The sequence below is a fragment of the Festucalex cinctus genome, chromosome 19 (genome assembly GCF_051991245.1).
Source record: "Festucalex cinctus isolate MCC-2025b chromosome 19, RoL_Fcin_1.0, whole genome shotgun sequence".
NCBI classification, from domain to species: domain Eukaryota; kingdom Metazoa; phylum Chordata; class Actinopteri; order Syngnathiformes; family Syngnathidae; genus Festucalex; species Festucalex cinctus.
The window spans coordinates 8166569-8193202 of record NC_135429.1 but is presented as its reverse complement, the minus strand read 5'-3'; the positions used below and the strand labels follow the sequence as shown (position 1 = coordinate 8193202).

Genomic DNA, 26634 nt, shown 5'->3' with positions numbered 1-26634 from the left:
GGAGTGCCCCAGGCTTGCTGCGACGTCACCCTCCGACACCCAAATCCACGCGCCGCCCGGTCGGAGGAGCGGCTAATGATATGCTAATCCTCTGTCCGTCGTTGCCATAGATTAAACGGTCGTCACGGCGACAAAGGGCCTGGCTGCGCTTGTGAATTACCTCCCACAAACTCACTCAACAGTCTTATTAGGTGGCTATGACTATATTCTCTTGATTAATGAGTCAACTTAGTCAAGTTAAATGAATCCTTTGGTTGCGCCAAATTGTTTGAGGAAACTTGAGCCCGCACATGCTTTTGATTCAAGGCAAAAGGAAGTAGTTTACATTTTGTCCGCCTTTTTGTTTTCTGACACAATGAAGTTATGGAGGCAGGCGAGCCCCCTTTCGTCAGCTGTCGCTATTTTTGGTTTCATCACTGGAAGTGTGTTGCGGCTGGCGGCGTTCTGTTTTCCAATAACCTCAGCCATCTGTAGTTATCCTCTGAATAGGACTTGGATGCCAGTGCACAAATAGTTAGAAAAGTTGGATTATAAAGTTGTGACCTCCAGGTTTCTAACGTGCCACATGTGGCCTGTAATTTGATGCCGTCGCCTTGTTTCCTGTGTGATGTGAGTGTGTGTCCTGGCTCTTGATGTCCACAGGAGCACTTTGTCCAAATTGAATGGACAGGAAGAGCTTGGCCTTTGTCGCCATGTCTTTTCACTGTAGAGGTCAAAGGAATTCATCTGTGGCACCAAATTTGCATAAATACTTTTGGTGCTCCTGCTCAGCCATGTTGCGTTCTTTGCATGACAACTTGACATAAACGTGTTTCCTATTTCCGTCACTCACCTTTCTTAGTCTGACATGCAGCTGCAATGTGTTCAAGACGTAGCAACTGCACACTCTTCTCCCTGCTTTTATATCCGCCAACCATCCTCTCCCACGCCCCCTTTCCCCACCCTCTACTGTACATACTGTAGCACACTACACACCACACACGTCTCGTGCTCGCTAAGGAGGCCAGCTGACGACGGTTTGTTTTCCTTGTGTGCTCGGAGGCCCGTCCAATCGGATCGCCGGATCGGAGCCACGGGGGGTCTGAAATTATAAACAATAAATACAAACAATGATAGGTCTGGTTACCACGTCGCTTGGTTTGACTGGATAGTATATCACAAGTTCATATTGTAGTCACAAAAAAATGTGGCAGATGCTAAAGTAAAGGTATGTTTAGGGGGTATGAAAAAATTGAAATATATCTGGAATTATAAAAATAATAATAATAATAATTGTGGAATAATCGTATGAAATCATCGACGGTCTCCTCTCTCTCAAAAATTAATTAATAATTATTTAAAAAATAATAAGAAATGGGAATCGGCATACCGGAAGTTAGTTTTGTGAATTTTCACTACATTTCTTCAAAAATTTGAAACATTTGGATGGAAACCCCAATGATGTCTACCAATTAAAAAATAGTTATATGCCATTTTCTTTTTCTTCTTCTTTTTTTTCTTTTTCACTAGAGCCAGACTTGATGTCTGCAGGTTCACTTTAGAACAGGAATTTCATAATTGTGGTTGTCTTGAGCTGCCAAATGCATTTGACGTGATGAGCCTATAGGAATGTCACTTTGTAATGCGTCAGTGTGCGCCCACAAACTTTCTTTTCTTTTGCGTGTTGACGCATCGTTAAATGGAAAAATCCCCCGACACTGCCAGGCGGAAAAAGTCAAATAGTACAATTCTGCACTTGAAAGATAAAACGGATTGCAAATGTTTATCGTAGTGAAATTAAGATGTCATTTGAAATTGTTCTGAGTTACCTTTTTTTACTTAAAATGTGTAGAGATTGCGAAGAAGAAGAAAATAAGACGAAGAAGACAATAGAGAGCATACGCACAGCGAAAAACATTGCACCATTCAATCGAGGTATTCCGAATGCGTTGATGCACAAGAATAGTGATTTTGAAAGGGCTAACCCAGGGGTCTTATTTGGGTTTTCAATAAGAGCATGTTCGGGTTATTGCGCTTGTTGACATGGCCTAACAAAATCCGAATATTGCTAATATTCCGGTTTTAAAAGGGTAACTGCCTATATGTAAACGTATTAGGCCGGCATCCCCTCCCCCCACTCTGCTTGGAGAGATTTTACTGGCTGCTTCGGTTAGTGCCCTCTTCCCTAGTTCCCAGTGCCTGCAGCGAGGAAGGGAAAGGAGGGGAGGGAGGGAGTTGCCATGATTCGCTATACATCACATTGGAAAGAATGGATACTATATACATTGTATACACTTGGACAATGCCTCTGGGTTCTCTAGACAAACAAAATGTCATCGAACTATTTAAAGCTGAATTATTGGTGTCTCATACTTTGAGAAAAAAACTGATCATTCAAATGGTCCAATTCAGTTTGCAATGATACTAATCCAATACCACCTTAAATTTAGCAAACTATCATCAAAACGATATTCATAAATGTAATGCTTTGGCTTCTGCAAAAGAGGCCGAATGAAACAAGCAGTAATACGTTATTGAAATGTCATCTACCTTTTTTCAAAGGTTTATGACAAACGGTGGTTGACAGTGACACTACAGTATGGGCGTGTTTTATTGTCAATTGGTAACGTGAGAGATTTAATGGGCAGAGCGGGAGAGCGCGTAGCATCCGGTGCACTAATGAAATCCAATAACTCCCCGTCCCCCCTCGTGTGGCTGAGGCCTGCTACCAAGAGTGAATTGGCGTGTGGTGGTGGCAGCAGAAAAACTCCAGGCACAAAGCAATGAATTCTAATAATAGATTAATGCACAATAGTTTTGTTGTTCCTTACGATTTGCGTTCACACCCACCTTTTATTATTTTTATCCAGAAAATAATTGTGATAGTAATTGAATGAATGTTTGGAAAGCAGCAGATAACGACAAAGACCCCAGCGTGACGACTCGTGGGAATTGGTAGCGCGTGTCAATAATATTGAGCGAGCGGTCTTCCAAGAGGTCCTGTGTGTTATGTAATCTGAAATCTTGCAATTAATGAAGAGCTTCTTGACCCGTAGGGGGAAAACAAAAAATCCCATTTATGTTAACCCTAATAAAGGTGGGTTTTTTTGGGTTTTTTTTTACCCAACATACCTAAATTAGCACTCTCGTAATTCTGCCAACGAAACTGACGAGAAAACAATTTTGATGATTAAGGAGTTTCATCTTGATTGAGGTTTTTTTGGGGGGGGGAGGGTCCAACATATAAGAGCCTAAATTATTTTATTTTTATTTTTTTAAATAAAAACGTATTGAACATTTGTGAGGTAAAAAAAAAGTCTTTACGATTTTAGAACAGTTCTTGTGTTTTATTTGTTTTTAAAATTGCATGGTGGGCTTTATATGGCCCCACAGTGGCCTTAGGTTCCACACACTGGTGATATAAGCATGACAAATTGCAACCCGGTCAAATTAGATATAAGCAAGATGATCAAAGATATAAGCATCTATACAAGTTAAATTGGATTTGGTGTTTAGTCTGTCTTGGCATTATTCCCATTTCCTATAACAGGGATTATACTATATGGCTCTACAAGGAATTTTGTTTGACGTCTATTTTATGAAACCTACTTGAAAGAATGTAGATTAAATAGGTTTGATATTACTAGAGTTTACCAAAATAAACATGTTGTCTCATGGTTATATTTTTTCAGTTTTAGCTCCCTTAGGACTTCTTGCTTTTTAAAATTCTCTTTATTTATTTATTTTTTTTAATTTACCTAGTTTATGGTAACATAAGCATTCACAATGATGTGTTTTATTAAATCCATAACGGTTGGGCCCTTATCTATTTGCTTGGCGGTTGTTTCAGTTTGCCACTATGTGCCTTGTGTGGCCGTTTGGCTAAAACCGATAAGCATCTTGTCTGTGTGTATATCTGGCGTATTGCCAGAATAGGTCGCTTGCACGTGTCGTCACTTCCGCCTCGGATTTCTCGTAGTCGCCATGCTGGGTGGCCTCCATTTACGTAGCGATTCGGTCTAACACGTATCTATCACGTTTGTTTTCTGCGTTTAAAATGGTACATTGTTGCTGCATCGTTGGCTGTTCGAACAAAGCCCAGGGGGAAAATGGTCGGCCTTTCTGCCGAATTCCGAAAATAATTAGGAACCAGGGCCTGGAGACAGAGGAGTGCGGACTCCGGAGGGAAGTCGTTACTTTGGGCTCGTGTGTGCAGCCATCACTTTGTGAGCGGTAAGCTTGTTTACCTTTATTTAATGCATGAGGATTAATAACGTTTCGACCGCCCATATATGGGCAAGTTGCTTATGTTTTGGATTCATGAACAAGCAAGTTCGGTAGTACAAGCTGGCTAGCGGACGTTAGCCGAAAGCTAACATCGAACATTTTCACCCAAGTAGTGCCAGTGCAAAGTGTTTACTGCTGAAATTGGATTGATTAGTCTTGGGCTCTTAATGCCGATAACATGTTTTTTGGTGGCAAAATGTAAACTTGGAAAAAAGAGACAGAAGGGGGTGATGCAAGTAAACAGACCCCCGGGGGTGATGCAAGAAAACAGAGCCCCGGTAGCCTACACATCATGCTAAAGAACTTATTCGGTAGCCTACACATCATGCTAAAGAACTTATTCACGGCCACCCTACTGCGGCAAAATAACCAGTCTTTCCATATTTTATTTGTTTATATATTTGTTTATTTTAACAGGTCGCCCTGCGCCCGTTTTTCTGTCCAATCATCCCGACTGGGCTCCAACATTAAAGTTGGGTCCCAAGTTACAACATCTATGTCTCAGCCCAGTCGGTGCCAAGATATGAACGTGCACAGGAGAGACAAGCAAAGAAAAGACGACTCGAAGTGGCAGAGATTGTTGCAGTTATGCAGCCAGATGGCTCCAGTAACCTGTACCCTCAAGTACTGCTGACATCATTGACTCTGGTATGCCACTCAGAATTCATTACATGATATATTGTATGCATGAGTGAATGTATGTGTTTGTTTGTGTGTGTACATGCACCTTATATTTTAGAGACATTTGGAAGTGTTTATAGAAATAAGTATTTGCCTGTAGCAATGTTCATACATTAAAAAATGCAACAAAATGTGTACATTTCTTTTACACTGACAAAAAAACTATACTACTGTACTATATTAAACCTATTACTGGTACCGTATTTTTTTGTGATCTTTTTTTATTATTATTTCTTTAGGGATCTCATGCCACACCGACTTGATTGCCAATGACATGATGGAAACGAAGACGAGCATCAAAGCATTGGAGGAGGACAACATGCGACTGTTTGTTTGGAGCTAATAAAGGCAGCGATTATACAAATTCTATTGTTGGGTTTGTTTACAAAGCTGTACATAATACAAATGACAGGATTTGACTCAATGTGCAATATGGTCCCTCTTAAAGTAATGGCATAAATCTCTATTATTTCTAAAAGCACAAAAAAATGAAGTGAATAATGATTAGATGTAGTAATTTCAGGGATAAAATTGAACTGTTAATTAATGTAGTTTATTTTAGCACAGGTGCCTACCATCCTGAGATGACGGTATGATGTAATGTTGATGGGGTACGCAATGACTTTCATTATACTATGTACAGAGGAAAAAGTTGCTCTCTTTTAAATTTGTTTAATGTAAGACAAGTACCAGTACTGTGTTACAGTTTTCCCAATAATCCTTGTTTCACACTTGTCACAAAACTACTGTCCTTTTGGCAGTCTAGATTGGCACACTTCAAGTGATATCATTTGATTTTACAATCTGCTGCAGCACAAAAAACTACTTTATTCCGCATCTTTGAAGTACATGAGCAAGTGGTAGGTGACAGCGGCTGAGCAGGAACACTGGAAGTCCACTGCTGATCTAGTAAATGCTCTCCCGAGCAGTTCAGGTAAGGAGGGGACTTTGGGGGAAAAAAAAACTCTGGCCAAAACGAGCGATCTGGGTGGACTCGCTCAATCACACTTTGTCCACACCACAAAGTCGCAGAAGTCCGTCCAGTTAAACTCATCTGTGCCTGAATCTGAAAATATTACAAACATTGTAATGAAAATATGAAACATAGAATTAAATAAGAAACTACAAAAAGTAAAGCCATACATACCTGGTAATACTATTGGTGTTGTCGTGACAAGTGATGGGAATTGTTGCCATCCGGCACCAGACAGAAATTGGGTGTTGTGACAGCCTCCTTAACCGTGAGATCATAAGAAAAGCTGTCAGTATGCTCAGTAGTTACCATGAACACGTTTTATTGTACTGGAAACTGAAACTAAAAATACGTCCTCTGAGAGTGGTTAACCTTAACCATTTAGAATAAGTTGATTAACATGTAACTAGTGAAAGGGTAGCATTAAATTTAATTAAGCCACGGGGAGGCTGTGCATAGTTACTTTTTATTCTTATACGCTCTGCCATATTTGCCTGTTATAAAATGATTCGAAAAACCACATCAGGTAAACCTAGCTGTGCATGTAAACACAATAACAGGAAGCCTGAGAACAAATCAACATTTTTGTGTGCAGAATTACCAACACCATGTGGTTTACTTACGTGCAACAGCAACCGTTTCTTCTGATGCGATGTTAAAGTTTACACTCTGTATCCACCCGCTTACAAAATAATTGTAAGCCTCCAGGGATTTGTTGGCGTGTTATGGAGCATGTTGTCAACACGAGGTAGTGAAAGATGTCCAGAGATGTCACATTTGGCCAGCAAGCTTTCTCCATCAAAAAAAAAATCACCCTTGGTCAGGACGTAATTAGGATCAATCCCGCCACACAGAGACACCTTCTGCCTGTATCGTTGTTTTTGATCTTCCGGTAAATCGTGAAAATACTGCGTAAATGACATCAGGTTGATAAGCTCTACCGTGTAACTCGCGAGTGTACCTTGTGAACCGGCGGACACCCAATATGGCGCCCGAAGAAAAAATTCCCATGATGCATTACGATGTGCAAGCGACCTATTGAGGTCTCCAAGTCTGCCATCGTCCAGCCTCCGTTTTGCGCCACCTCCCTCATTCCTCTCTTTTGTATGCCGTGTCCCCTTGGAATTTAGGCGATGTCAATAGAGGAGGAGGAGAAGAATGGAAAAGAGCCGAGGGAAGAGGAGCTCGAGTGATGGAGCAGAGCAGAAACTGCGCTTCAGTAGAAAGAACAAGAAAGGAGAAGGAAGTCAGATAAAAGTGTGCGTGCGTGCGTGTGTGAGCGTGCGGCTCATTAGATTATGCCGCCCCCTGGGGAGAAGGGTTGTTATTGATGGATTGATTGCAGGCCCACCCCCATCCACTCGCTGCTCCTGCTATTGGAGCCCATTGATCTTGCATCTCTTTGGGATATGATGGTCAGCACATACTTAATTAGCCTTTCATTACAACCAATCAGCACGCGGAGGCCACGTTTGAAGCGCAGCTTCGGTTTTGGCAACAAAGGTTAAACGACCTTCTCTCAAGGGACGGGGCACTTTTCTGCCAAACGTGATGTGCTGCTTCTACGATGAAATCAAAACTAAACAAGCAAGCTACGTGTGAAGAATGGTTATTGATCAAATTTTGATAGCCTTTAGTCCATCTTTTTTTTTCTAATGTGTTACAGAAGGATTTTTATGAGCCTCGTAGGTCACTCATGCATATGGATGACTATTGTCATTCAGCCTTTTCTCATTGATTAGGTGTGTCCTGTGTGGGGGATGTTGCACTCAAGCAGATGTAGTATTTGTGTGCATGCATTATGAGTTTAAATTAACTACATTGTGTTGTATTGAGTATTTGCAAGCTGTTATTTGTTTACTTCCAGCAAAAGCAGAATTACTTTGAATCTTCTGATATAATTTTGCATATAAGATCCAGCATTTGCCCATTCATTTTCTATAGGGCTTTTTGAGTGTCACGGGTGAGCTGGAGCCTATCCCAGCTGATGTTGGGACAAACAGTAAATCCATATACTTTCTTTACAAGTTGTACATGTATTCGCCTCCACTTAGTCTAAACATGATATTCTGATTAAAATTGTGTTTGTGGAATATGATTAAGCAGCAAAATCAACTTTTTTTTTTTTTTAATTTATTTTTTTAAATCCATCTGGGGGCGGCCATTTTGTCACTTGAAATGACATTAGAATTGCTCAGACCGACTCGGTAACTGTGATATCATTTTCAGTTGACAACTAGTGGCAAAATGGCCGCCCCAGACATGGATAAAAAAAACAAGTGGATTTTGTTGTTTAACTCGTATACCACAAATTCAAATTATTAGAATGTATTTCGACTAGTAGGGATAAAAAGAACACAAAGAATAGTAATACAATTGATCATTTAGATTCCCACATTGTGTTTGAACAAATGTCACATCTCTGACATTGACTTAACTTTGCCGGTTTCCGGACACACAAAGCAATTATAAGAGTGGCCACCTGCTTATTTTCACAGGTTTTCCTGTTCTTTTGCGAGAGCTGCTCCGTGCCCATCTGCAGGGAGTGCAGCATGAGCCGTCACGTGGGCCACACTTTTGTTTACCTCCAAGATGCCGTGCAGGACTGCAGGTCCGTCACCATCCAGCTGCTGGCTGACGCACAGAAGGGACGACAGGCCGTACAGGTGAGATGGACACCGAGCGGCTAATGGTGCCTGCGTGTTGTGTTGCACGGTTTTCCTAATTAATCTGTTTCGAAAGGTGAAAATCATGTGAAACCGAAGCATGTCCTGTTAGAAATTATGTCAATACAATTAATCCTTTCCAGTTGAACATAAGTATTAACAAAATACCTTTTAATTAAAAATAATTGTACTAGGCATATGTCGATTATCTGCGCCGATATTTGCCATTTTGACAAATATCGGTATCGGCCTTTTTTTAAATCTGATGGCCAGTAGTAATAGATTCATTTAAAACTGTGATTAACCTCAGAGAACTATTTATTAATATATTCAGTTAACTTTGTGGGAGATGCTGCTGACCTTGAGAATGCTCTGCAACTTTTGCTTTTGTTTGAAATTCTAACAAAGATACATATACAGTTAACGTTTGAGTTATTTTGTAATTTTGGAAAAAAGTAGGCCTACTTACTGTAGAAAACTATCGGGCGCTGGGATTTACACTTGTTTAAGTTTTCATTTAACTTTGTAAGACAGACTGATGACTGTGGGAGCTCCCTGAACTTTTTGTTTGTATTTTTGTCTATTGTGTAAGATTAAAAAAAATAAAATAAATAAAATAAAAACTTGAACTTTGCCAATCCAAAAAGGTGTTTAATAAACATGTCATTTAGGACTTTTCAACAAAGTTAAATGTTGAAATTTGTATTTTTAAAAATGTTTACGCCAATATTTTTTTCCTTTAATGAACATGAATATCAGCTCCAAATATAGGATTATTAATATACTACAGTAATAATCAGTATTGCTATCGGCCCCGGGGGGGGGGGGGGGGGGGGGGGTGGAACATCAGTGTATCTAAATTGAAGTTTGATGTGGAGAAAATATGAAATATACACAAAAGACTAATGAAATGGATAAATGCACAATATGCGCCAGCTCTCCCTTTTATTAAATTTTTTTTTACTTGATGTATGGAAGAGTTTGACAATATTTGCACCATTTTCTGTTGTGGCATAGTCAATACTTGCCTGACAGCTTTCATTCAACACAGCAGAGCAGAAGAAGTGAAAGTCGGTGTTGAGGAATCATTATTTAATTATATTTCAGAAAATTTTTGTGCCTTGTCTCAATAAAGTAGCACAGTCGTGACCAGACCCTGGAATTTTTTTCCGCTCAAGTTGGAGGTGTCCAGCTGGTGCTGAAAAGGGGCGCGTCACACGGGGTGAGGTCCGGCGGGGGCAGGGATGAAGGTCAAAGGGGGAGGCAGCATGGAGAGGAGGCTGGGGGAGGGTAGATGAAGTATTTAAAGGATTTGAAAGGAAAAATCCCATCCTCATTGAAGGAAGTGCAACACTTCACCCACCTCTTGTTCACATGCCCCCCTCGTGCACACCCTGTTTGTAGACGCCTCTCTTCATTTAGGTCGTTTTCGAATGGAGGGGAGGGGGAGGGGTGGGGTGCCCTTTTAGGTTCCACATTACACGAACACTATCAACAAACCTTTTGAGAAATGTGTTCAATCCTAATTTGATACTGACCCCTTTAACATGTATTAATCTCAGTCGTTAGGTTGTATGCAGCAGGGCTGTGCAATTAATCAAAATTCAATTACAATTTCAATTATTACACCGTCCACAATTACAAAATCAGCATAATCGTAAAAGGGACAGAAAAAGATTGTTAAAACTAATTTTGAGTTTTTTAAATTTATACATTTGCACCTTTTCATATTATTTTAAAATAAGAATTTTTAATAAATTTTCTTTCATCGAAAATGAACTTGCATCATTTGTGTTGTGAATTGTAATTCTTAAAATTGTTTACATTTTCGTGTTTTGTACCAAAAAATAAATGATTGTCCTACTCGTGATTTCAATTACTACCAATATTTTTTAAATATTATTTCCTTCTTAATCGAGCAGCCCTGACATGCAATATTCCTAAGAAATTCCGGAAAGATGTCATTAAATATATCCTCCTCGCGAAAATGTCATGAAAAATTGTTTTGCGAAATCCTGATAATAAAAGAATAAAAGCAGCAAATTGAATTACTGAAATAAGCTTTCTCTGACATTCTAATTTATTAAAACGCACCTGCATTTTTTCCCAACAATTCCGACTGACTCCATCAACCATATAGACCCCCCCCCCAAAAAAAGAACATTTTTTTATTTTTTTTATTGTCTCTGTCTGTCAAGCATGTAAAAAGACATCTATAAAAAATGGTCAACATTCCAACAGATAAGTGCTCTTTAAAGTCAACTCTCTTATCAGTCAGTCCTCTTAGAACACACACTTATGACCTTGGTAGGACATGGTGGAAACATGAAATTTTATCTAAGGTCATGTTACATGCAGGCTCGCACTATTTCCTCAGCAGAACCAGTGCCCCACCTCTCCCTATCTCGGTGACCTACATCTGTGTAACTCGCTCATACATGTGCAGCTATGAGTTCACTCGGCATCGTCCCGAAATGTCGAAACCTCAGCTGCTCGCTTGGCCGGCAAATGTCAGAGCGCTCGCCACGTGGAGCCGACTTTGAAACTGAAACCAGGATCCACGGAGCCCACGATTGACCATTTTGAGAAATCCCAGGGTCTGGAGCTCACGGCTGAGCTTTAAGTGATGCTAGCCGACCATCTGGCGATACGTTGTTGTGCGGCTACTTAGTGTTTGCTTGTTCATTCTGTTGGAGGTCACCCGCAGGAGTAAATGCTGACGCCAGATAATATGTAAACACACACACGCACACACTCCTCTCCTCTACCCCGAGGTAGGAAATTTCCGCCCACTCCTCCCCCATTATCTTCCCTGAACTCTGACCCTGGTCTTGTGACTCTCCCAGTTGGCCCGAGCTCTGTCCCTCTGCCGTCTGATTGGTCACTTTGACTCTCTTTGTGTAGCAAGATGTGCTCTGCTGGCAATATGTGCAAAGGAGATAGAGAGCCCATAATGATTCTAAAGTGGGAGCAAAAAATGACAAAATGTTGCATTTGTGTCAAATATTCATTTAAAGTGGGGAATGCACACCAATTTTTGAAAATCTTTTTTAAATGTAAGAAACAGCACGTAGTACTAGTTGGGGGAAACAATTGTTTGGGTTAATATCACTTTTTTTTTCTAAAAGGATTTATTGTCCAAAAGTTATTTGGAAAAAAAAAAAAAAAACTGAGTTATTTTGATCATATATATCTTTTTTCATAATCATGTCGAACTGAGTTTTTGCATGTGTCCCTGAAATTGCCACCTTATCACAATGGTATAACTGCCCCTTTTATAAGTCCTGTTTGCAATAACATGACATCGGTATTTTCTTTCTCACTGGAGGCTCAAGCAGTGTATAGTTGCAGAATAAATATTAGCACTTATGTTTTGTAATTACCATCATATTTGTAGTCTGACCTTAAAACCTTACATTATAAATGCACATTTTAACAAATATATTTAACATATATATTTAATACGCAGTCAGCTTGCTAAGTCAATGTTGCTAACTGAAGGAGTCAAAAAACGTCCTCCCTGTTATTGTCGATATTTTCTGCTTGCGTTGAAAATGTATATTGGAAAAAGATTTGAGAGTTTGACCAAAATTCATTTCTAACAGCAAAACATGAATGAATATTAACTCATTCACTCGCAGCCATTTTGACCCCCTTTGCTCCCGGCTGTTTTACTGTATTTTGACTGATTTTGCAAGGTCCACTGAATATTCTGTTCTTTTGCTATGAAAACATGGAACCTACCAAAGGAATGATTAGAATCTCTTCTTTCATCAGGAAAAAAAGTATATTTTTCTATCTGTTTCCGTTTTGCAGCAATTAGCATTAGAATATAGCTAGGTTTTATCATTATTCACAAACCTGTTGAAAACACTGGGGAAAAAGAGCTTGTTACAACATGGCCCTGGCTAATCTCTTATACTCTGCTGCTACCTGCTGGCCGTTTTTTGGAATAACTACTTTTGCTTTAAGCAACCGATTCATGTCAGAAGCTATATCAAAGCCCTTCTGTATGCTCTAGCATAAAAATAAAGTATTTTATACATTTTTGTGGTTGAATGAGTGAAGCGAAGTGGACAATCTAATTTTTGGAGGGGTGAAATGGTGATGTCAGAAAGGCAGAATATGGTAATATTGACTCGTTTGGTGTCGTCGAGATAACCACAGACACAGAGCACACAATATACAACCATATCTCCACCAACACTTGGGAGTCTCCTCTCCCGAACCAAATGTGTGTTCTAGTACCATGGGTGACCTGTGAAGAGGCATCAAGACTGCCAAATAATACAAAGAAGAAGAGAGCGTTGTAGCTGAAGAACTACAAAATACTGAACACATCGGGGAACATGATCAAATTTGGCATGATTGTCAATGAGCCTCTACTCTGCCTGCTTAACTGAGAAATGAGAATGTGACACAGTAAATGGTGGCTATGGATTTCTGTTAGCCCTTCAGGAAGACAAATTTAGATGTCACTTCAGATACCCACCTCAAATGGTCCAGCAAAAGAAGAGAAAAAAAAATCCCAGCTGCCGGTCTTTGTTCTGGCGGGGCTTGCAGTGGGGAGGGGAGTGTGGTATGCATCCAAAGACAGAGGTTGCAGATCACGACCTGTAAGGTTTAGCTGACCTTTGAGCCCTGCGGCCAGTATCACAAAGGCAGCCTTATCCTAACTCCCCTTTGTCCCTGTGAGGTCTGCCTCACCCGCTGACCTCCCACAAAACGCCAAAGGAGCAGCCAGATAAATATTTGGCCTATATTGTGCATTGTCAAGTTTAAACAGATCAATATGCAAATTATCATAATTTCTAACTAGTCATTGGGCACTTCCTCCAAACTGGCAATATATATTTTCCTTTTTTTTTTTTTTCATTGTCTAACTGAAAAATTGTTGTCCATACTTTGATTTCCTCATTGAAGTGACGGTGTTCATAGCAAGAGGATGGCCATCCTTGTGGTCAGGCTAATGTAGTGTATGTATGTATATATATATATATATATATATATATATATATATATATATATATATTAGGGGTGTGAATTGCCTAGGTCACGATTCGATTAGATACCGATTAATCCCGATACGTCAAAACTCTGTCGCTATATTTAGCAACTTTTCCAATCTCTCTGACTACTTTTCAAAAACGTGCCTAGCGACGTAAATTCCTCAAATTTTTGCATTGTTCCCATACGACAAGAAATGAGCCTGCTGGAAGGCAAGCACAAAGTGAATGTTGTTGATTGAATATTGCCAAAATGATGGAGCCCATTTATATTTTGGAAAAGTTGTAATTTATCAACATTTTGGAATCTTTTGATCTGAGTTAGTTACTGTAGGATTCATCCGTCCGTCCGTCCTTCCATCCATTCTCAGTTTAATGGCTCATTTTATTGTTTAAAATGTTGACAACCTTTTACAAACCCTGACTAAAAACCGATGTTTGCTATGTTCGCAAAGCCTTTCGCCGCAAGTTAGCAGTAACTCTGTTCTTGGTCTGTTTGCATGTTTGCAGTGCTCATCTTTAGTCTTTGCGAGAAATTACACAAGCCAGGCTGACCTCCCGCTGTGGAGTCACAGCTTATCATGGTTGCTTTTGTTTCATCCCCACATCCAGAGCATGTCGGTTTGCGTCCTCCTTTTGTGTGTTCGACCGCTTCACGTGTGTGTTATTTCCCTCTGCAGCTGAGCATGGAGAAGGTCCAGGCCATGGCGGAGCAGGTGGAGATTAAGGCTAAGGTTGTGCAGACCGAAGTGAAGGCCCTGGTCCTCAGACACAAGAAAGCCCTGGAGGAGAGAGAGTGTGAACTACTGTGGAAGGTAAAACTTTTTTTTTGTTTTTGGTATCATTGTCTGTTTAATTTTCCTTCCACTCATGTGTCAGGTTGTGAGTATGGCAAGCTTCAGCAACAGTGTGGAAAAGGTGAAAATCAAGTGCCCTACGACCTCTGTCATTATTTATCAGTCAATATTTTGTAAACACCAACCCAGTCCCTTTCTAAATGACTTTTCATGACTGGCTCCACCAGGTGAAACACTGTCAGGTGAAACACATCCTCAGAAACACGGGTATTTAAGAAAAAAACAAAAAAACGTGGGGGTTTTCCTTTGCAAAACCTGTCTGACAGCAAGTCATGTGTGCAAATGCAATTTTTTTTGGGAGGAATTTGTTGCTTAATTCATATTTGGTAAACTAAATACTAATCAGAATGATGTGTTGAGAAGAGAGGGATCACATAGCATAGAAGAACATACTTAAACAAAAATGTTTGATTTGACTTCCCTTTAAGTAAAGGAGAAAATTATTATTATTATTATTAGAACCTTTTTATTTCATTCCTTCTTACCAGTAGTGAATCAACAGACTGACTGACGACACATGTTGAGATGAATCCAAGATTTCTGTAGCCGTTGTGTTTATGAGGGCAGTTGTCAGTAAGATTTGTGATGCCCTGCACTTTCTCTGCCTGCTTACTAAACTTGAAGGAATGCTGGCCAGAGTGGCGGGAATACCAGTCAGGCCAGATGAAAGTTGCGTGTAAAGTAGGGGAGGTGAAGATTGGTGTCGTATGGTCATGTATGGTTTATAGTTTTGAGTTTCATTTGGAATATTCTATTCATTAATGCTTGATCCAGTTTCTCTGTCTGTCCGTCTGTCAAGGTGTGGTGGAGATGTCAACTTGGACTGAACATATATATTATAACTTTCTAAGTGGAGAAGCTAATCATAAAAATAACTATTCAAACCTTATTCCTGTGAATCCTGTCAGACCAGACCAATTAAGATTGTCTACCATAGAGCAGTGCTTGTGGAGATTTGGATCCCAGCTAGAGCACATGGATGTATTTATGGTTTTGGATGTGGCTGTAAATGTCACTTTAATTCAATTGAATCCTTTTGCCATGAAAAAGATGTCAGGCTGGGCTGTGCTGCGGTAAATTTTCAGATTTTCTACAAGGAGTGCAGACTAAAGAGGAATGCCACAGAGCTTACTGTGTGCCTGAAACCCGAGAAGTCTGCAGGAGAACTCTGCTGATCTGTTCAAGATGAGAGCCTCTGCTGCTTTCTATTCTTGAATATGTGTTCCCAAAAAAGACCAAAAGGTGATGTTTCATTTTGGACTCCAAACCAGAACAAGAACACCACACAATTTAAGCCTCTTTCCCGCTTTAAAAGTTGGCTGTGTTAGTCGGCTGCCAGCCTGTTTTACAGTCAATTTAGCATCACTTAGGTGTTCATTGATAATAAAGATACTTAAGTAACACTGATTTTTGTCTGCTTCATTAACATGCTTTCTGCCCTGCCAGTACAAAAGCTCATGAGATGAGCATGAATCACACAAGATGAGCCCCTTGGCTCATCGGGGGCTTCCTGCGAGCGAGCATGATGATCGGTCGCATTGTCTGGGAAACAAATCCAGGAAGATGCTCCAGTCACTCGGCATTGTGTTTCCTCATTGCAAGCCTGGTAGACTCATCACCGATGTAACTGGTGATGCATAATGTGTGGGAGTGAGGGACAGCAGTTGTGCTGGCATGCTCGGTTGCTTTCCACAAAGAAGAATTAGCAAGGTCTTTCATTTAGCTTGACATTTTCCCAACGCGTCGGCGTGGATGCTCCTCTTCAGGGGTGTCCGTCAGAAAGGCCAACAAGGAGCTTTGTCTTCAAGGACTATAAAGTGTAAATCTGCTCTCACATGTGCAAATTGCACTTCTACTCAGGCCAAGACTCAACAAAGAAGCGCTCTTTTGGAGCCTGAGTAGGGAGGGACTGGAAAGTGTCGCTTACCATTGAAGGCGCTCAGCCTATTGTGTAAAAACGCAAAGTGAGAGACCAATCCTTGCTTCTCAGGTTCTACTATCACCTTCAACAGGCCTAAATATCGTGTATCATTATCATCATGCCTGTATCATACTACACTCCCTTTTTGCTGCTGCCATATAATCTGCTGTGGCACCACATCATGGACAAAGTACACCACAATTAAAAAGTTTAGACAGCTTAGGCACTGCACTTGAAGTTTAGTATGTGGCTCAAATCAATTCTGCACATTGCTGCCATCCAGTGGACGGATATGTTGTTGGCAAACTGTCATAAGAAGCAGTTTTTCTCAACCTATGCACATATGTTACATTGGAAAAATCTCACGGCGCACGACCAAGCAAAAAAATCTCACCAGCAGTATACACACAGAAATAATGATAGCCTTGTCTCAATTTAAATAACTAATTGTTATAATGTATATAATTTAAACACACGGTGTATAATCTGGGCCTGTTTAGTTGAACACAAGATTATTATTGTGTTGTATGAATAGCAATAGGTGGCTATACAGGTTAATTTTACCATCTGCCATATAATGGAAGAGGATTTATTTTTATGTTACTGAATTTATTTATCTTTACAATAAATATCTTTGCTCATCAGTGACATATGACACATATAATGTTAAAATGAACCTGCTGGCTAAACAGGTTAAATTTACTGTATAATGGAAAAAACATTTTTTTTTTCTGTCTATCAATATATGTCACTGACATAGATAGATGACCAAAGACATTTATTGATAGAAAAAAAGTCAATGAAAAAAGTTTTTTCAAATGTGTAAAAAAAAAAAAAAAAAGTTGTTTAAAATCTTTAATATTTTGTACTTTTTTTTTTTTTTTTTTTTGTCCAGTTAAATGTAATGTAAATGTCACTTTGAAACTCTTTTTGCTCCTCAACCTCTCCACAAATTCAACTGTTCTGTGTTCCTCTTCGCCCCTCTCAGTTGGAGAAGATCCGGCAGCTGAAAGCCAAGTCGCTGTACCTGCAGGTGGAGAAACTGCACCAGAGTCTGACCAAGTTGGACAGCACTATCGCCGCCGTCAGCCAGGTGCTGGACGAAGGCCGCCACATTGACGTGCTGCTGGCGCGCGAGCGAATGCTCACCCAAATCCATGAACTGAAGGCACTGAGGGGCCTGATGCAGCCGCAGGAGGACGACCGTTTCATGTTCACTCCTCCAGACCAGGTAGGATGTCGGATGAGGCGAAATGTTTGGTGGGGACACGGACTCGGGTTTTTTCCAAAAAAAATTCTAAATGCCTGTATTTTTGTTACAACTGTCTAAATATTTCATTTCAAACTCCTTTCACAAATTTTTTTTAATTGTTCCCACAGGCTCTATACATAGCCATCCAAACTATGGGCCTGATCAGCAGTGGAGCCTTTGCCCCCGTCACCAAAGCGCATGGGGATGGCCTCAACAGCGCGCTCCGTGGCAAGCACGCGGCGTTTACCGTGATTGGATACGACCACGACGGCGAGCCCCGCCTCTCCGGCGGAGACATGGTGACGGCGATCGTCATGTCCGTCGCAGACGCCAACCTGTCCGCCGCCGACGTGACCGACCACCAGAACGGCTCGTACACAGTGAGCTACATGGCCAAATGCGAGGGGGAGCACCTCGTGTCAGTGTTGGTGTGCAACCAGCACATTCAGGGCAGCCCCTTCAAGGTGTTTGTGAAATCGGGACGCAGCTACGGCTCGCTGGGTTCCCAAGTGTCATCGTTCGGGGGCGAAGGCGAGGGTGATGGTCAGCTGTGTCGTCCCTGGGGGATCAGCGTGGACAAGGAGGGATATGTGGTGGTGGCAGACCGCAGCAACAACCGCATACAGGTAGAAAGCTTGTACTTGTTGCATTTCTTAGCACTTCATACCACACATGTCAACCTTAAACATTTCTTGACAATAATGTTATATGTAACCATTCAGATGACCCATAGTATTACGTTCATGGAATATGAGTTGTGCAGCAAAATCCAGCAGTTTTTATAAATATCAGAAGGCGGCCATTTTGCCACTTGCTGTGTAGTGAAAATGACATCACAGTTGCTAAGGGCCCCAGGTAACGACCAGTCACAGCTAACCTTTTTTCTGAAGCTGAGATGTGATTGGTTGTTACCTGAGACCTAAACAACTGTGATGTCATTTTCACTCCACAGCAAATGGCAAAATGGCCGCCTTCTGATACTGATCAAAACTGCTGGATTTTTCTTCTTAACTCATATTCCACTAATGTGATATTAACCAGAATACTGTATTTAGACTCGTGGGGCTGCATAGAACATATTATTGTCAAAAAAAAAAATGGGTTGACTTCCCATTTAAAAATCCCTAGTCTATGTCCACATACTGAAAACATTTGGTCAGGATTGATGCGAACAGAAACAACCTGCTGTTTGGGTGCACCTATTGAACATGACATTTTTCGGTATTCATGATTCTCAGCGTTATTGGGATGTTTGATACCACTTTTTTTCAGAGCAACACCAGTACGAGTTAGTAAGCAATTCTTGAGCAGCCACCAATAACACTAGTCATTTTGATTTGTGTTTTTTTATTAAACCATTGACAGATAATTTTATAGAATATAAAGAATATATTTAACTATAGTGTTTCCCCTCAAAATAGCTTGAAATTAATGGCAAATGCTAGTTTCTTTTTTTTTTTCATTTGTTCATAAAACCTTTTTTTTTTCTTTTTCTAGTAATAGAACACACAAAATGAATCGCAAAAAGTATTAAATTGAATACAACAGTGATTCAAGTAACATTTAGGAATATGTTCAACAACTACCGTCCACTCCATAAAAAATTGTTCATTCATGGCAAATTAGAATCACGGTTGGTTTGACATTTGTTGGGAAAAATGGTTAAGGTGCATTAAAATCAAAAAGCCCAATTTAATTTTTAATTAGGATAATTTAAAAACAATGGTATTCAACGGCCACTCACTGATGTGCATGATGCTCATATTGTTTATATTTTTTTAAGTTGTATTTTTTTAGTATATTTTTTCCCTTTTTTTTAATTTTATTTATTTATTTTATTTATTTATTTTAATGGAGTGATTAATGATGACATGCAAATTTTAGCACGTGTACACTGTGAATTGTACCCATCTGTAAAAGTGTGAAAGGTTATAATGAAAGAATTAAAAATAAATAAATAAATAATTTTATGTCACCTTTTCCTGACCATCTCCCAGATATTCAAACCCTGCGGCGCATTCCACCACAAGTTTGGCTCTCTGGGGTCTCGAGCCGGTCAGTTTGATCGTCCGGCCGGGGTCGCCTGCGACAGTCAGAGACGAATCATTGTGGCCGACAAGGACAATCACCGTGTGCAGGTACGAAATTCTGCTCGCCATCGAACCTCCGAAACGCACACACTGACAAATGTAAACATCGGTGGTGGCAAGTTCAGAAGCAGCTGCTGGAAATGTCTGCACTCACTCTCACACATGTGAAAGCAAAACTGCTCGGCTCTTGGCTCCTCTCCAAGTAAACAGGTCATGCCCTGACACATTTGCTTTCCTTGACAGGTGTTTACTTTTGAGGGCCAGTTCCTGCTGAAGTTTGGGGAGAAGGGGACCAAGAATGGGCAGTTCAACTATCCCTGGGATGTGGCCGTCAACTCTGAGGGTAAGATCTTGGTTTCCGACACCAGGAACCACCGCGTGCAGCTATTTTCCCCCGACGGCTCGTTTCTCAACAAATACGGCTTTGAGGGGGCTCTGTGGAAACACTTTGACTCACCCCGAGGCGTGGCCTTCAACCACGAGGACCACCTAGTGGTAACCGATTTCAACAACCACCGGCTCCTGGTCATCCGGCCCGACTGCCAGTCGGCCCGCTTCCTGGGCTCCGAGGGCATCGGTAACGGTCAGTTCCTGAGGCCCCAAGGCGTGGCCGTGGACCAGGAGAACCGAATCATCGTGGCAGACTCCCGCAACCACCGCGTGCAAGTGTTTGAGGCCAACGGAAACTTCTTATGCAAATTTGGAACCCAGGGGAGTGGCTTTGGACAGATGGATCGTCCCTCCGGGGTGGCCGTGACGCCGGACGGAGTCATCGTCGTGGTGGACTTCGGGAATAATCGTATCCTCAAGTTCTAGAAACAGAACATTCGCTCCCTCTATTTGGCCTTTTGCCGTTTTTTGCTTTTTTTCCCTCTTCAACAGAGCAAATAGAGGCGAGAGAATGAATCACAAACTGATGTAATGGGAGGAGGAGAGCTCAGAAGATTGAGAGCATGTTGATGAGAAGGGAAGTCAAACCTAAATTTTTTATTTTTTTTTCACTCATAATGTCAATCTGATAGGTGGTATATATTTCGAGGACCTCAACAAGCGGATAATCAGTAGCAAAAACGAGCCATTTTTACCTTCCTCATGGTCAGCTGCTCTCTTCTTTCTGCAAGCTCTTCTCAAATATCCTTCTCAGGGAATTTCTCACTTTTCTTGAAACCTCGTACCCTCTGCTCCACACCTACCTCATTTAGCTCTTTATGAATGTACTCATAGTCACTGAGCAGAGGTTTATTAGTCCGTGAAGTTTTACAAAGAAGAAAAGCCTACCTCTATGGTTTTATTTAAGAGACAAAAATGAGAAAAATAGACTATTCAGTCGATTTATTTGCACAGGAGTAATGGAATTAATGCTGTGCAACTTTTTAAATGAGTTAAGTGGACCTCCTGAATGTTGTTGCTGAGACAATACTCAGACCGCTGTAGAGGCTGCATGATTCACTCTCAGTAGAAGGCGTTGCGATAAAGGAAATAGGGTACAGTACTGTAATGCCTTCATAGTGTCCATCAGTTGTTTTTTTGTTTTTTTTTGTGAATCTATTGTGACCTCATCACTATGCTTGAGTTTGCGTAAGCATTAGGGGCCCACCAGAACGTGGGGAGAAAATGCCCCAATGACATGATGTAAAGAATTATAAGCTCAGGTAATCGTTTGGCTGATTTGAAATGATCAGTGCTTTTCAGGCCTATTTTAAAGCTTCACTCTTATGTTCAATGTAACGAATCAGGCCTGTAATGACATTCTAAAATGTGTTTGTGCCCTTTATACGAGGCCCCAAAATATGCTCGACTGGATTTGCGTTTCGTAACGATCCAGTCGACTGCATGTCCAACTAGGATGCAAAGATTCTTAGGTAAGGCCCGCCTGCTCTCCTCCAATTAGGAGGATGTGGCGGGGATACATTTTTCGAAGATCGGGATCTATTAGGGATCCTAACGTAGAGATTTAATCATAGTCGAATGACACCTTTTCCCGAGGCAGTGTTTGACAAAAGCCTCAGAAGTAGACAGTCCAGAAGACGAAAATTCTAACATCTGATAGACTTAAGACTTAACAATACAGTGAACCCGTCCCGTTCGCGGGGGAATATGATATATGGAGCGCGGCCGCAAATATCGGAAATCCACCACTAAATTGACACCCCCTGAAAGGGTTTAATTGTCTACAGATGCCATTAGATGCTGGCAAGCACTACTTTTTGTCTAGATGAAGTTCAAATTCACTCCAATGAAACGTTCGTCAAACATGGCAGTCGCATACGTTGGCACCTTTGCGAGTGCCGACCCGCGAATTTGTGGCGGCTCACTTTACAATCCTTTGGATATAAGCCGCCCTCTTCAAATCCCAACGAAAGGGTGTGACCGCAAAAGCTCGCCCCAATTTATTAACGCTCAGGTCTGAGGAGGCTTCTCCAGACCTTTGCGCTAGGAGACCAATCCTCTAAAGATGGAGGTCTAAAGACCAACTACTAGATTCAACCAAAGTTAGAATATCTGCACAGTGGCCAACTAAAAAACTGGCATTTAAAAAGTTCTTCAATAATCATCGTTGCTGGGAAACGTTTAACTCGTGGAGTTTGGTCGCACTGCCCGCTGACGCTGCACGAGTACTTTGACATCCCGTTTGAATCCTACATCCAGTCGTATAGAAAACCAAAGACAACCCTGCCCTCGCCCCTTTAGACCCGCTTATCCTACATAGAACAATCCGAAAATACCTTTGTGAGCAAAAGCATGAATCCGTTGGGGCACTGGTTTGGAGGCTTGCGCTTATTCCAATCTGTGCCCCACTTGAACGCACTCGACAATTCATGTTCTGTTAGTGGCGTCCTCGTTCGAGCGAAAACTCTGGAAAGTTTTGCCGACGGGCTCTCTTCTCTAAGGAGAGGACCTGTCTGCACATGATCCCGACCGACATCCCACCTGATCCCGACCGACATCCTCTACGGAATATAACCTCAGTGTTTGGTTACCTCGAGGACCTCGTTTCAATTCACTTTGTGTAGCTACTGTTCACTTTCATATACCTCAAACTTGTGTCATTTCCATTTGAATACCTCATTTTGACTTGGATTTTGTTTGTTTACATGTGTTCGCATACCTCAGATGCAGGGTTTCCCCCAGTGCTTTATAAGCCTAGCGGCTCGCCAGGCTTTTCTGGGGGACACCCTGAGATGTGTATACATCACTGATATACCTCATTTTTTGGACTGGTGCGTTGCAGTACCTCTCGGACCAAAGATTGTGGCGCTGTTGAAAACTTGTGTTGTAGTTGTGTATCCCCATTTCGTAACCTCTCGCAGCTTTTTTTTTTTTTTGCTTGCTCGGTTGACTTTGTATGATTCATTGCCTTTTTTTTTTTTTTTTTTTTTTTTAAAGCGAGGTGGGGGGAAAAAATCACCAACCAAATGTTTCCGTCAATAGCATAGTGCCAAAATGATCTCTGAAAGTTCTGTGCCAAGGACCACGCTGTTGTTGATGACATAACGTCACTGTACCATGATATCAAAGATATAAACGTTGAGCAAGACGGGCAGCTGGGGATAAATCCTGCGGCTCTCTGATGGGATGCACTTACGAGGGCTGGGCCCTGGTTATCTTTTACCTCACGACGATGAACTCCGCAGATTTGCGCTTGTACTTTTTCTAGCGCGTGCAAGGGGGTGTGAGTGAAGGGAGTGTTAGAAACTTCACTTGTCGCACAAGAATTCCACAATTAACCTCAACTTTCAGCACAACTTACCGATATTTATGCACACAGCATGACTCGTCTTGACTGTGGTGCCAACAGTTATTAAAATTATTAAAGAAGATGTTTCCGAATTAGCACATGGAGGAGGAACAACAACAACAGTCGGCTTGTTTTTGCGTTTTCAGTATTACTGTGCTCATCCATGTCTGCGTCCTTTTTCGGAAAACAAAGATTGCAGAGTTCTATCTTTAAGATCCTTAGGTCTTCACTCTTTAAGAGGAAAAACGTATTTTAAACCTTTTATTTACTTTTTTTTTTCTTCATTTTGTTGCATGCTTTAAAAAAAAATCTTTATCATACTCACCGTCGATTTTTTTTTTGTGTGTGTGTGTTTTGTTTTTTTTGGACGGACGTTGGGAAAAACTGGGCGGGTAGCTGACATTTTGGGAGATGGATCGTACCAGGAAATGTACCCAAAGACGAGTATGTTTGCGCTAGAATGAGATTGACCTTTGCGATTGTATTGGCTGTTCTCTCTCAAGAGGCCCCGCAGAGCTCAACCTGTTCAGTCAGCCATGCTTCAATTCTTAAAGTGGAAGTCAAGCCAAAAGTTTTCTTGACAATAATTTATATGCCCGCACAAATCTAAACATGCCATTCCAATACTGTGTTTGTGAAATACAAGTTCAGCGGCAAAATCCACCAGTTTTTATCCATCTAAAAATGACATCACATTTGCACTGGGCTCAGATAATGACCAATCACAGCTCAGCTTCAGAAAAACGGGTGAGCCGTGATTGGTCATTACCTGAGCAACTGAGATGTCATTTTCAGTAAACAGAAAGTAGCAAAATGGCCGCCCCTGGAGATGGCTGAAAACGGGTGGATTTTGCTACTCAATTCACATTCCACAAATGCAATATTAATCAGGGGCTACATTGAAGAATATTTTGGATTGACTTGCCCTTGAACAAGCATTGGAGGCAGAAACCAACTTGAGGCTTCTTTTTCGTGCCTCCCAGCTCAGGCACCTTTTCTTGCGGAAGTTCCTAAAACTTCCCCCTCTGCATTGATTGATTTGTCCACACGGGCAACAATTTACCATCACAGGACCACCACTTCAGCTCACCCAGCACAAACCAGCAGCCAACTTCCTCTTTTTGACAATCCAGGAAGTGATCTGATGGCTGCCGATCATGTGACTGGTTGACTGCATTCTTGAGTGCGCGTGTGTTCCGCCACCCGTCTATTTTCTGGCCTCTCGTGACCTTTAAGAGAGGAAAAAAAGTAAAGCTGCACCGGGTGATGTGTGCGAGGTCGTAGACCTACTTTTTAATGATTGTATAATCGAAAATAAAGACAAAAAATATGGTTGGTGAAAATTTAGAAAAGAATTTAAATATATCTCAGGTAGTTCTCAGCAGACCTGTCCTGCTGGTGTCTCACTAAAATGTGTCCTATAGAAATGAAGTAGACCACCCCCGCCCCTTTCTTCTTCCCTTTCCCCGTTTTGAACCTTAGTGCTAGTCTGATTGTTTTGTGTGTCCATTTAAATCTTTAAAAAAAATAATAAAAATCTCAATCTGAAATATTGCTTTTGATTAACTTCCCCCAATTTTGTTTAGTTTTGTTTCTTTTACATATAAAAGTACAAATACCACACCCCACCTGATGCTCATTGGCCCTTTTAGAATGTATTTTGTGAAGAAAAGGGTTCGATGACATTTGGCCGATGCCCGCTCTCGACAACCCACTGCTGGACCGCCGCACAATTCCATATTCATTGCCACCGCGTCCCCACAGAAGCAATATTTCTAGTATTTGGGTGGCGTCAACCAGCGTAAACATCTGTCCGGATGGGGGTGGGGGAGCTGCCTGCCATTGTTTCATCCAATCGTTGTTGGTCCAGCATTGTAGAGAGCGTGGCTGTTTGTGCATCTATTGTCAAGCAGACCTCCACTGAATGTAACCCTCACAGTCCAGGAGGCAGCGCAAGTGGATGTGGCCTGCTGAGTTTAGATGAGTGCTGCTGCCACTTCCTCACTCAGGGCCATCGTGTGTGCGTGTATGTGTGTGTGTTTGCCTGTCTTAGTTCAACACACACTTTGTGCTGAGTGAAAGTGCAGATGTCAGGTCTTCAGTCTAAATAAGGCAAAGGAGACTATAATATTTTTGGCCACCTGCTGCTGGCGCTGTACTCTTTGGACTTTAAAAATTTCCTATGCAGTTATTTTGTTGATGGCTTTTTGTTTACACTTAAATAAAATTGTATTTCTTTGACTTCAACATGCGTGTTTGGCGTACTTTCTCATCCTGGACCAGTGGAACCTCCAACACTGTTGTTCTATGTGATGGACATTTAATGAGTCTTGTATCCCACCCAAAACGGTAAGATTTTATAACTAGCTTGTTTTCTTAGACCAGTTAAATGCTAACATCTGAACACATTTTTAATGTCTTTCAAAATTGCCTTTTAAACTAAAGAAATTGGGTAACCTAACTTAGAAACATCAGCCCATCTTAGAATAGTGGCTCATCACTACCCTCTGGTGGTGATTAAACAGAAGCGCATTAACATGGAGGTTCTTGGGCAAATTTAGGCAATCATGACAAAAATGGAAAGAATGTGTTCATTGATGACTGATAATATTTAATTACTTTAAGTGTTGAAGTTTTTTTAACTGCTTGCAGTAGTGGAACGTAATGAAGTACTAATAGTTGATTTTTAGGTATCTGGAGTATTTTTAAGAGATGAAATCAACTACAGTTTGGTTCTTAATTGATGAAAAATTTGGGGTCGTCGATTGACGGTGTCAGATGACTGCAAAACAAGGAACTAATTCAATGAAATGAAAGACGTGTGTGTATATATACTTTTTTTTTATGACGCCAAGTTGGCAAAACAGGTGTATATAATTTACAGTTAAAATAACTGAGTCGACTTTGTCACTTTTACTTAAGCACACGAGTTGAATTAGTGCAATTTTAATTGTTAATATTATTGTATTTATTTTCACAATATGTTCTGTACAGCTCCACTAGTTTAATTAAAGATGGTATACTGATTATGATTAACCTTGATTTGAATGAGTTAATTAAAGATGGTATGCTGATTATGATTAACCTTGATTTGTGCAATTTGAATTTTTTAAAAAGCATGAAAATCCACTCGTTTTTGTCCATCTCAGAAAATGACCAATCACGGCTCACCTGTAGGCTATT

General features: G+C 40.9%; 1 protein-coding gene and 2 long non-coding RNA genes across 5 annotated transcripts in view; 2 read left to right on the top strand and 1 right to left on the bottom strand.

Moving 5' to 3' along the window:
* trim71 (tripartite motif containing 71, E3 ubiquitin protein ligase) overlaps positions 1–25698 on the top strand; it is a 30862-nt gene extending 5164 nt beyond the window's left edge. The window contains exons 2-7 of the mRNA XM_077507376.1: positions 8419–8586; positions 14273–14407; positions 17359–17601; positions 17751–18248; positions 19620–19760; positions 19956–25698. Of these exons, the coding sequence (XP_077363502.1) occupies positions 8419–8586; positions 14273–14407; positions 17359–17601; positions 17751–18248; positions 19620–19760; positions 19956–20528 (1758 nt within the window). The 3' untranslated portion in view covers positions 20529–25698. The remainder of the gene's footprint in view (positions 1–8418; positions 8587–14272; positions 14408–17358; positions 17602–17750; positions 18249–19619; positions 19761–19955) is intronic.
* LOC144008037 (uncharacterized) lies at positions 3628–6358 on the top strand. Of its 3 annotated transcripts, none has more exons than XR_013280542.1 (3): positions 3628–4577; positions 4684–4914; positions 5187–6358. It is a non-coding gene; the product is annotated as an uncharacterized LOC144008037 (long non-coding RNA). The 3 variants fall into 3 exon arrangements; XR_013280543.1 differs by having other exon boundaries at positions 3631–4544; XR_013280544.1 differs by having other exon boundaries at positions 3868–4212.
* Positions 4548–6906, bottom strand: LOC144008038 (uncharacterized). The gene is made up of 3 exons (XR_013280545.1): positions 6544–6906; positions 6095–6181; positions 4548–6013 (listed from the first exon to the last, which is right to left on the bottom strand). It is a non-coding gene; the product is annotated as an uncharacterized LOC144008038 (long non-coding RNA).
* Positions 25699–26634: the final 936 nt, after the last annotated feature.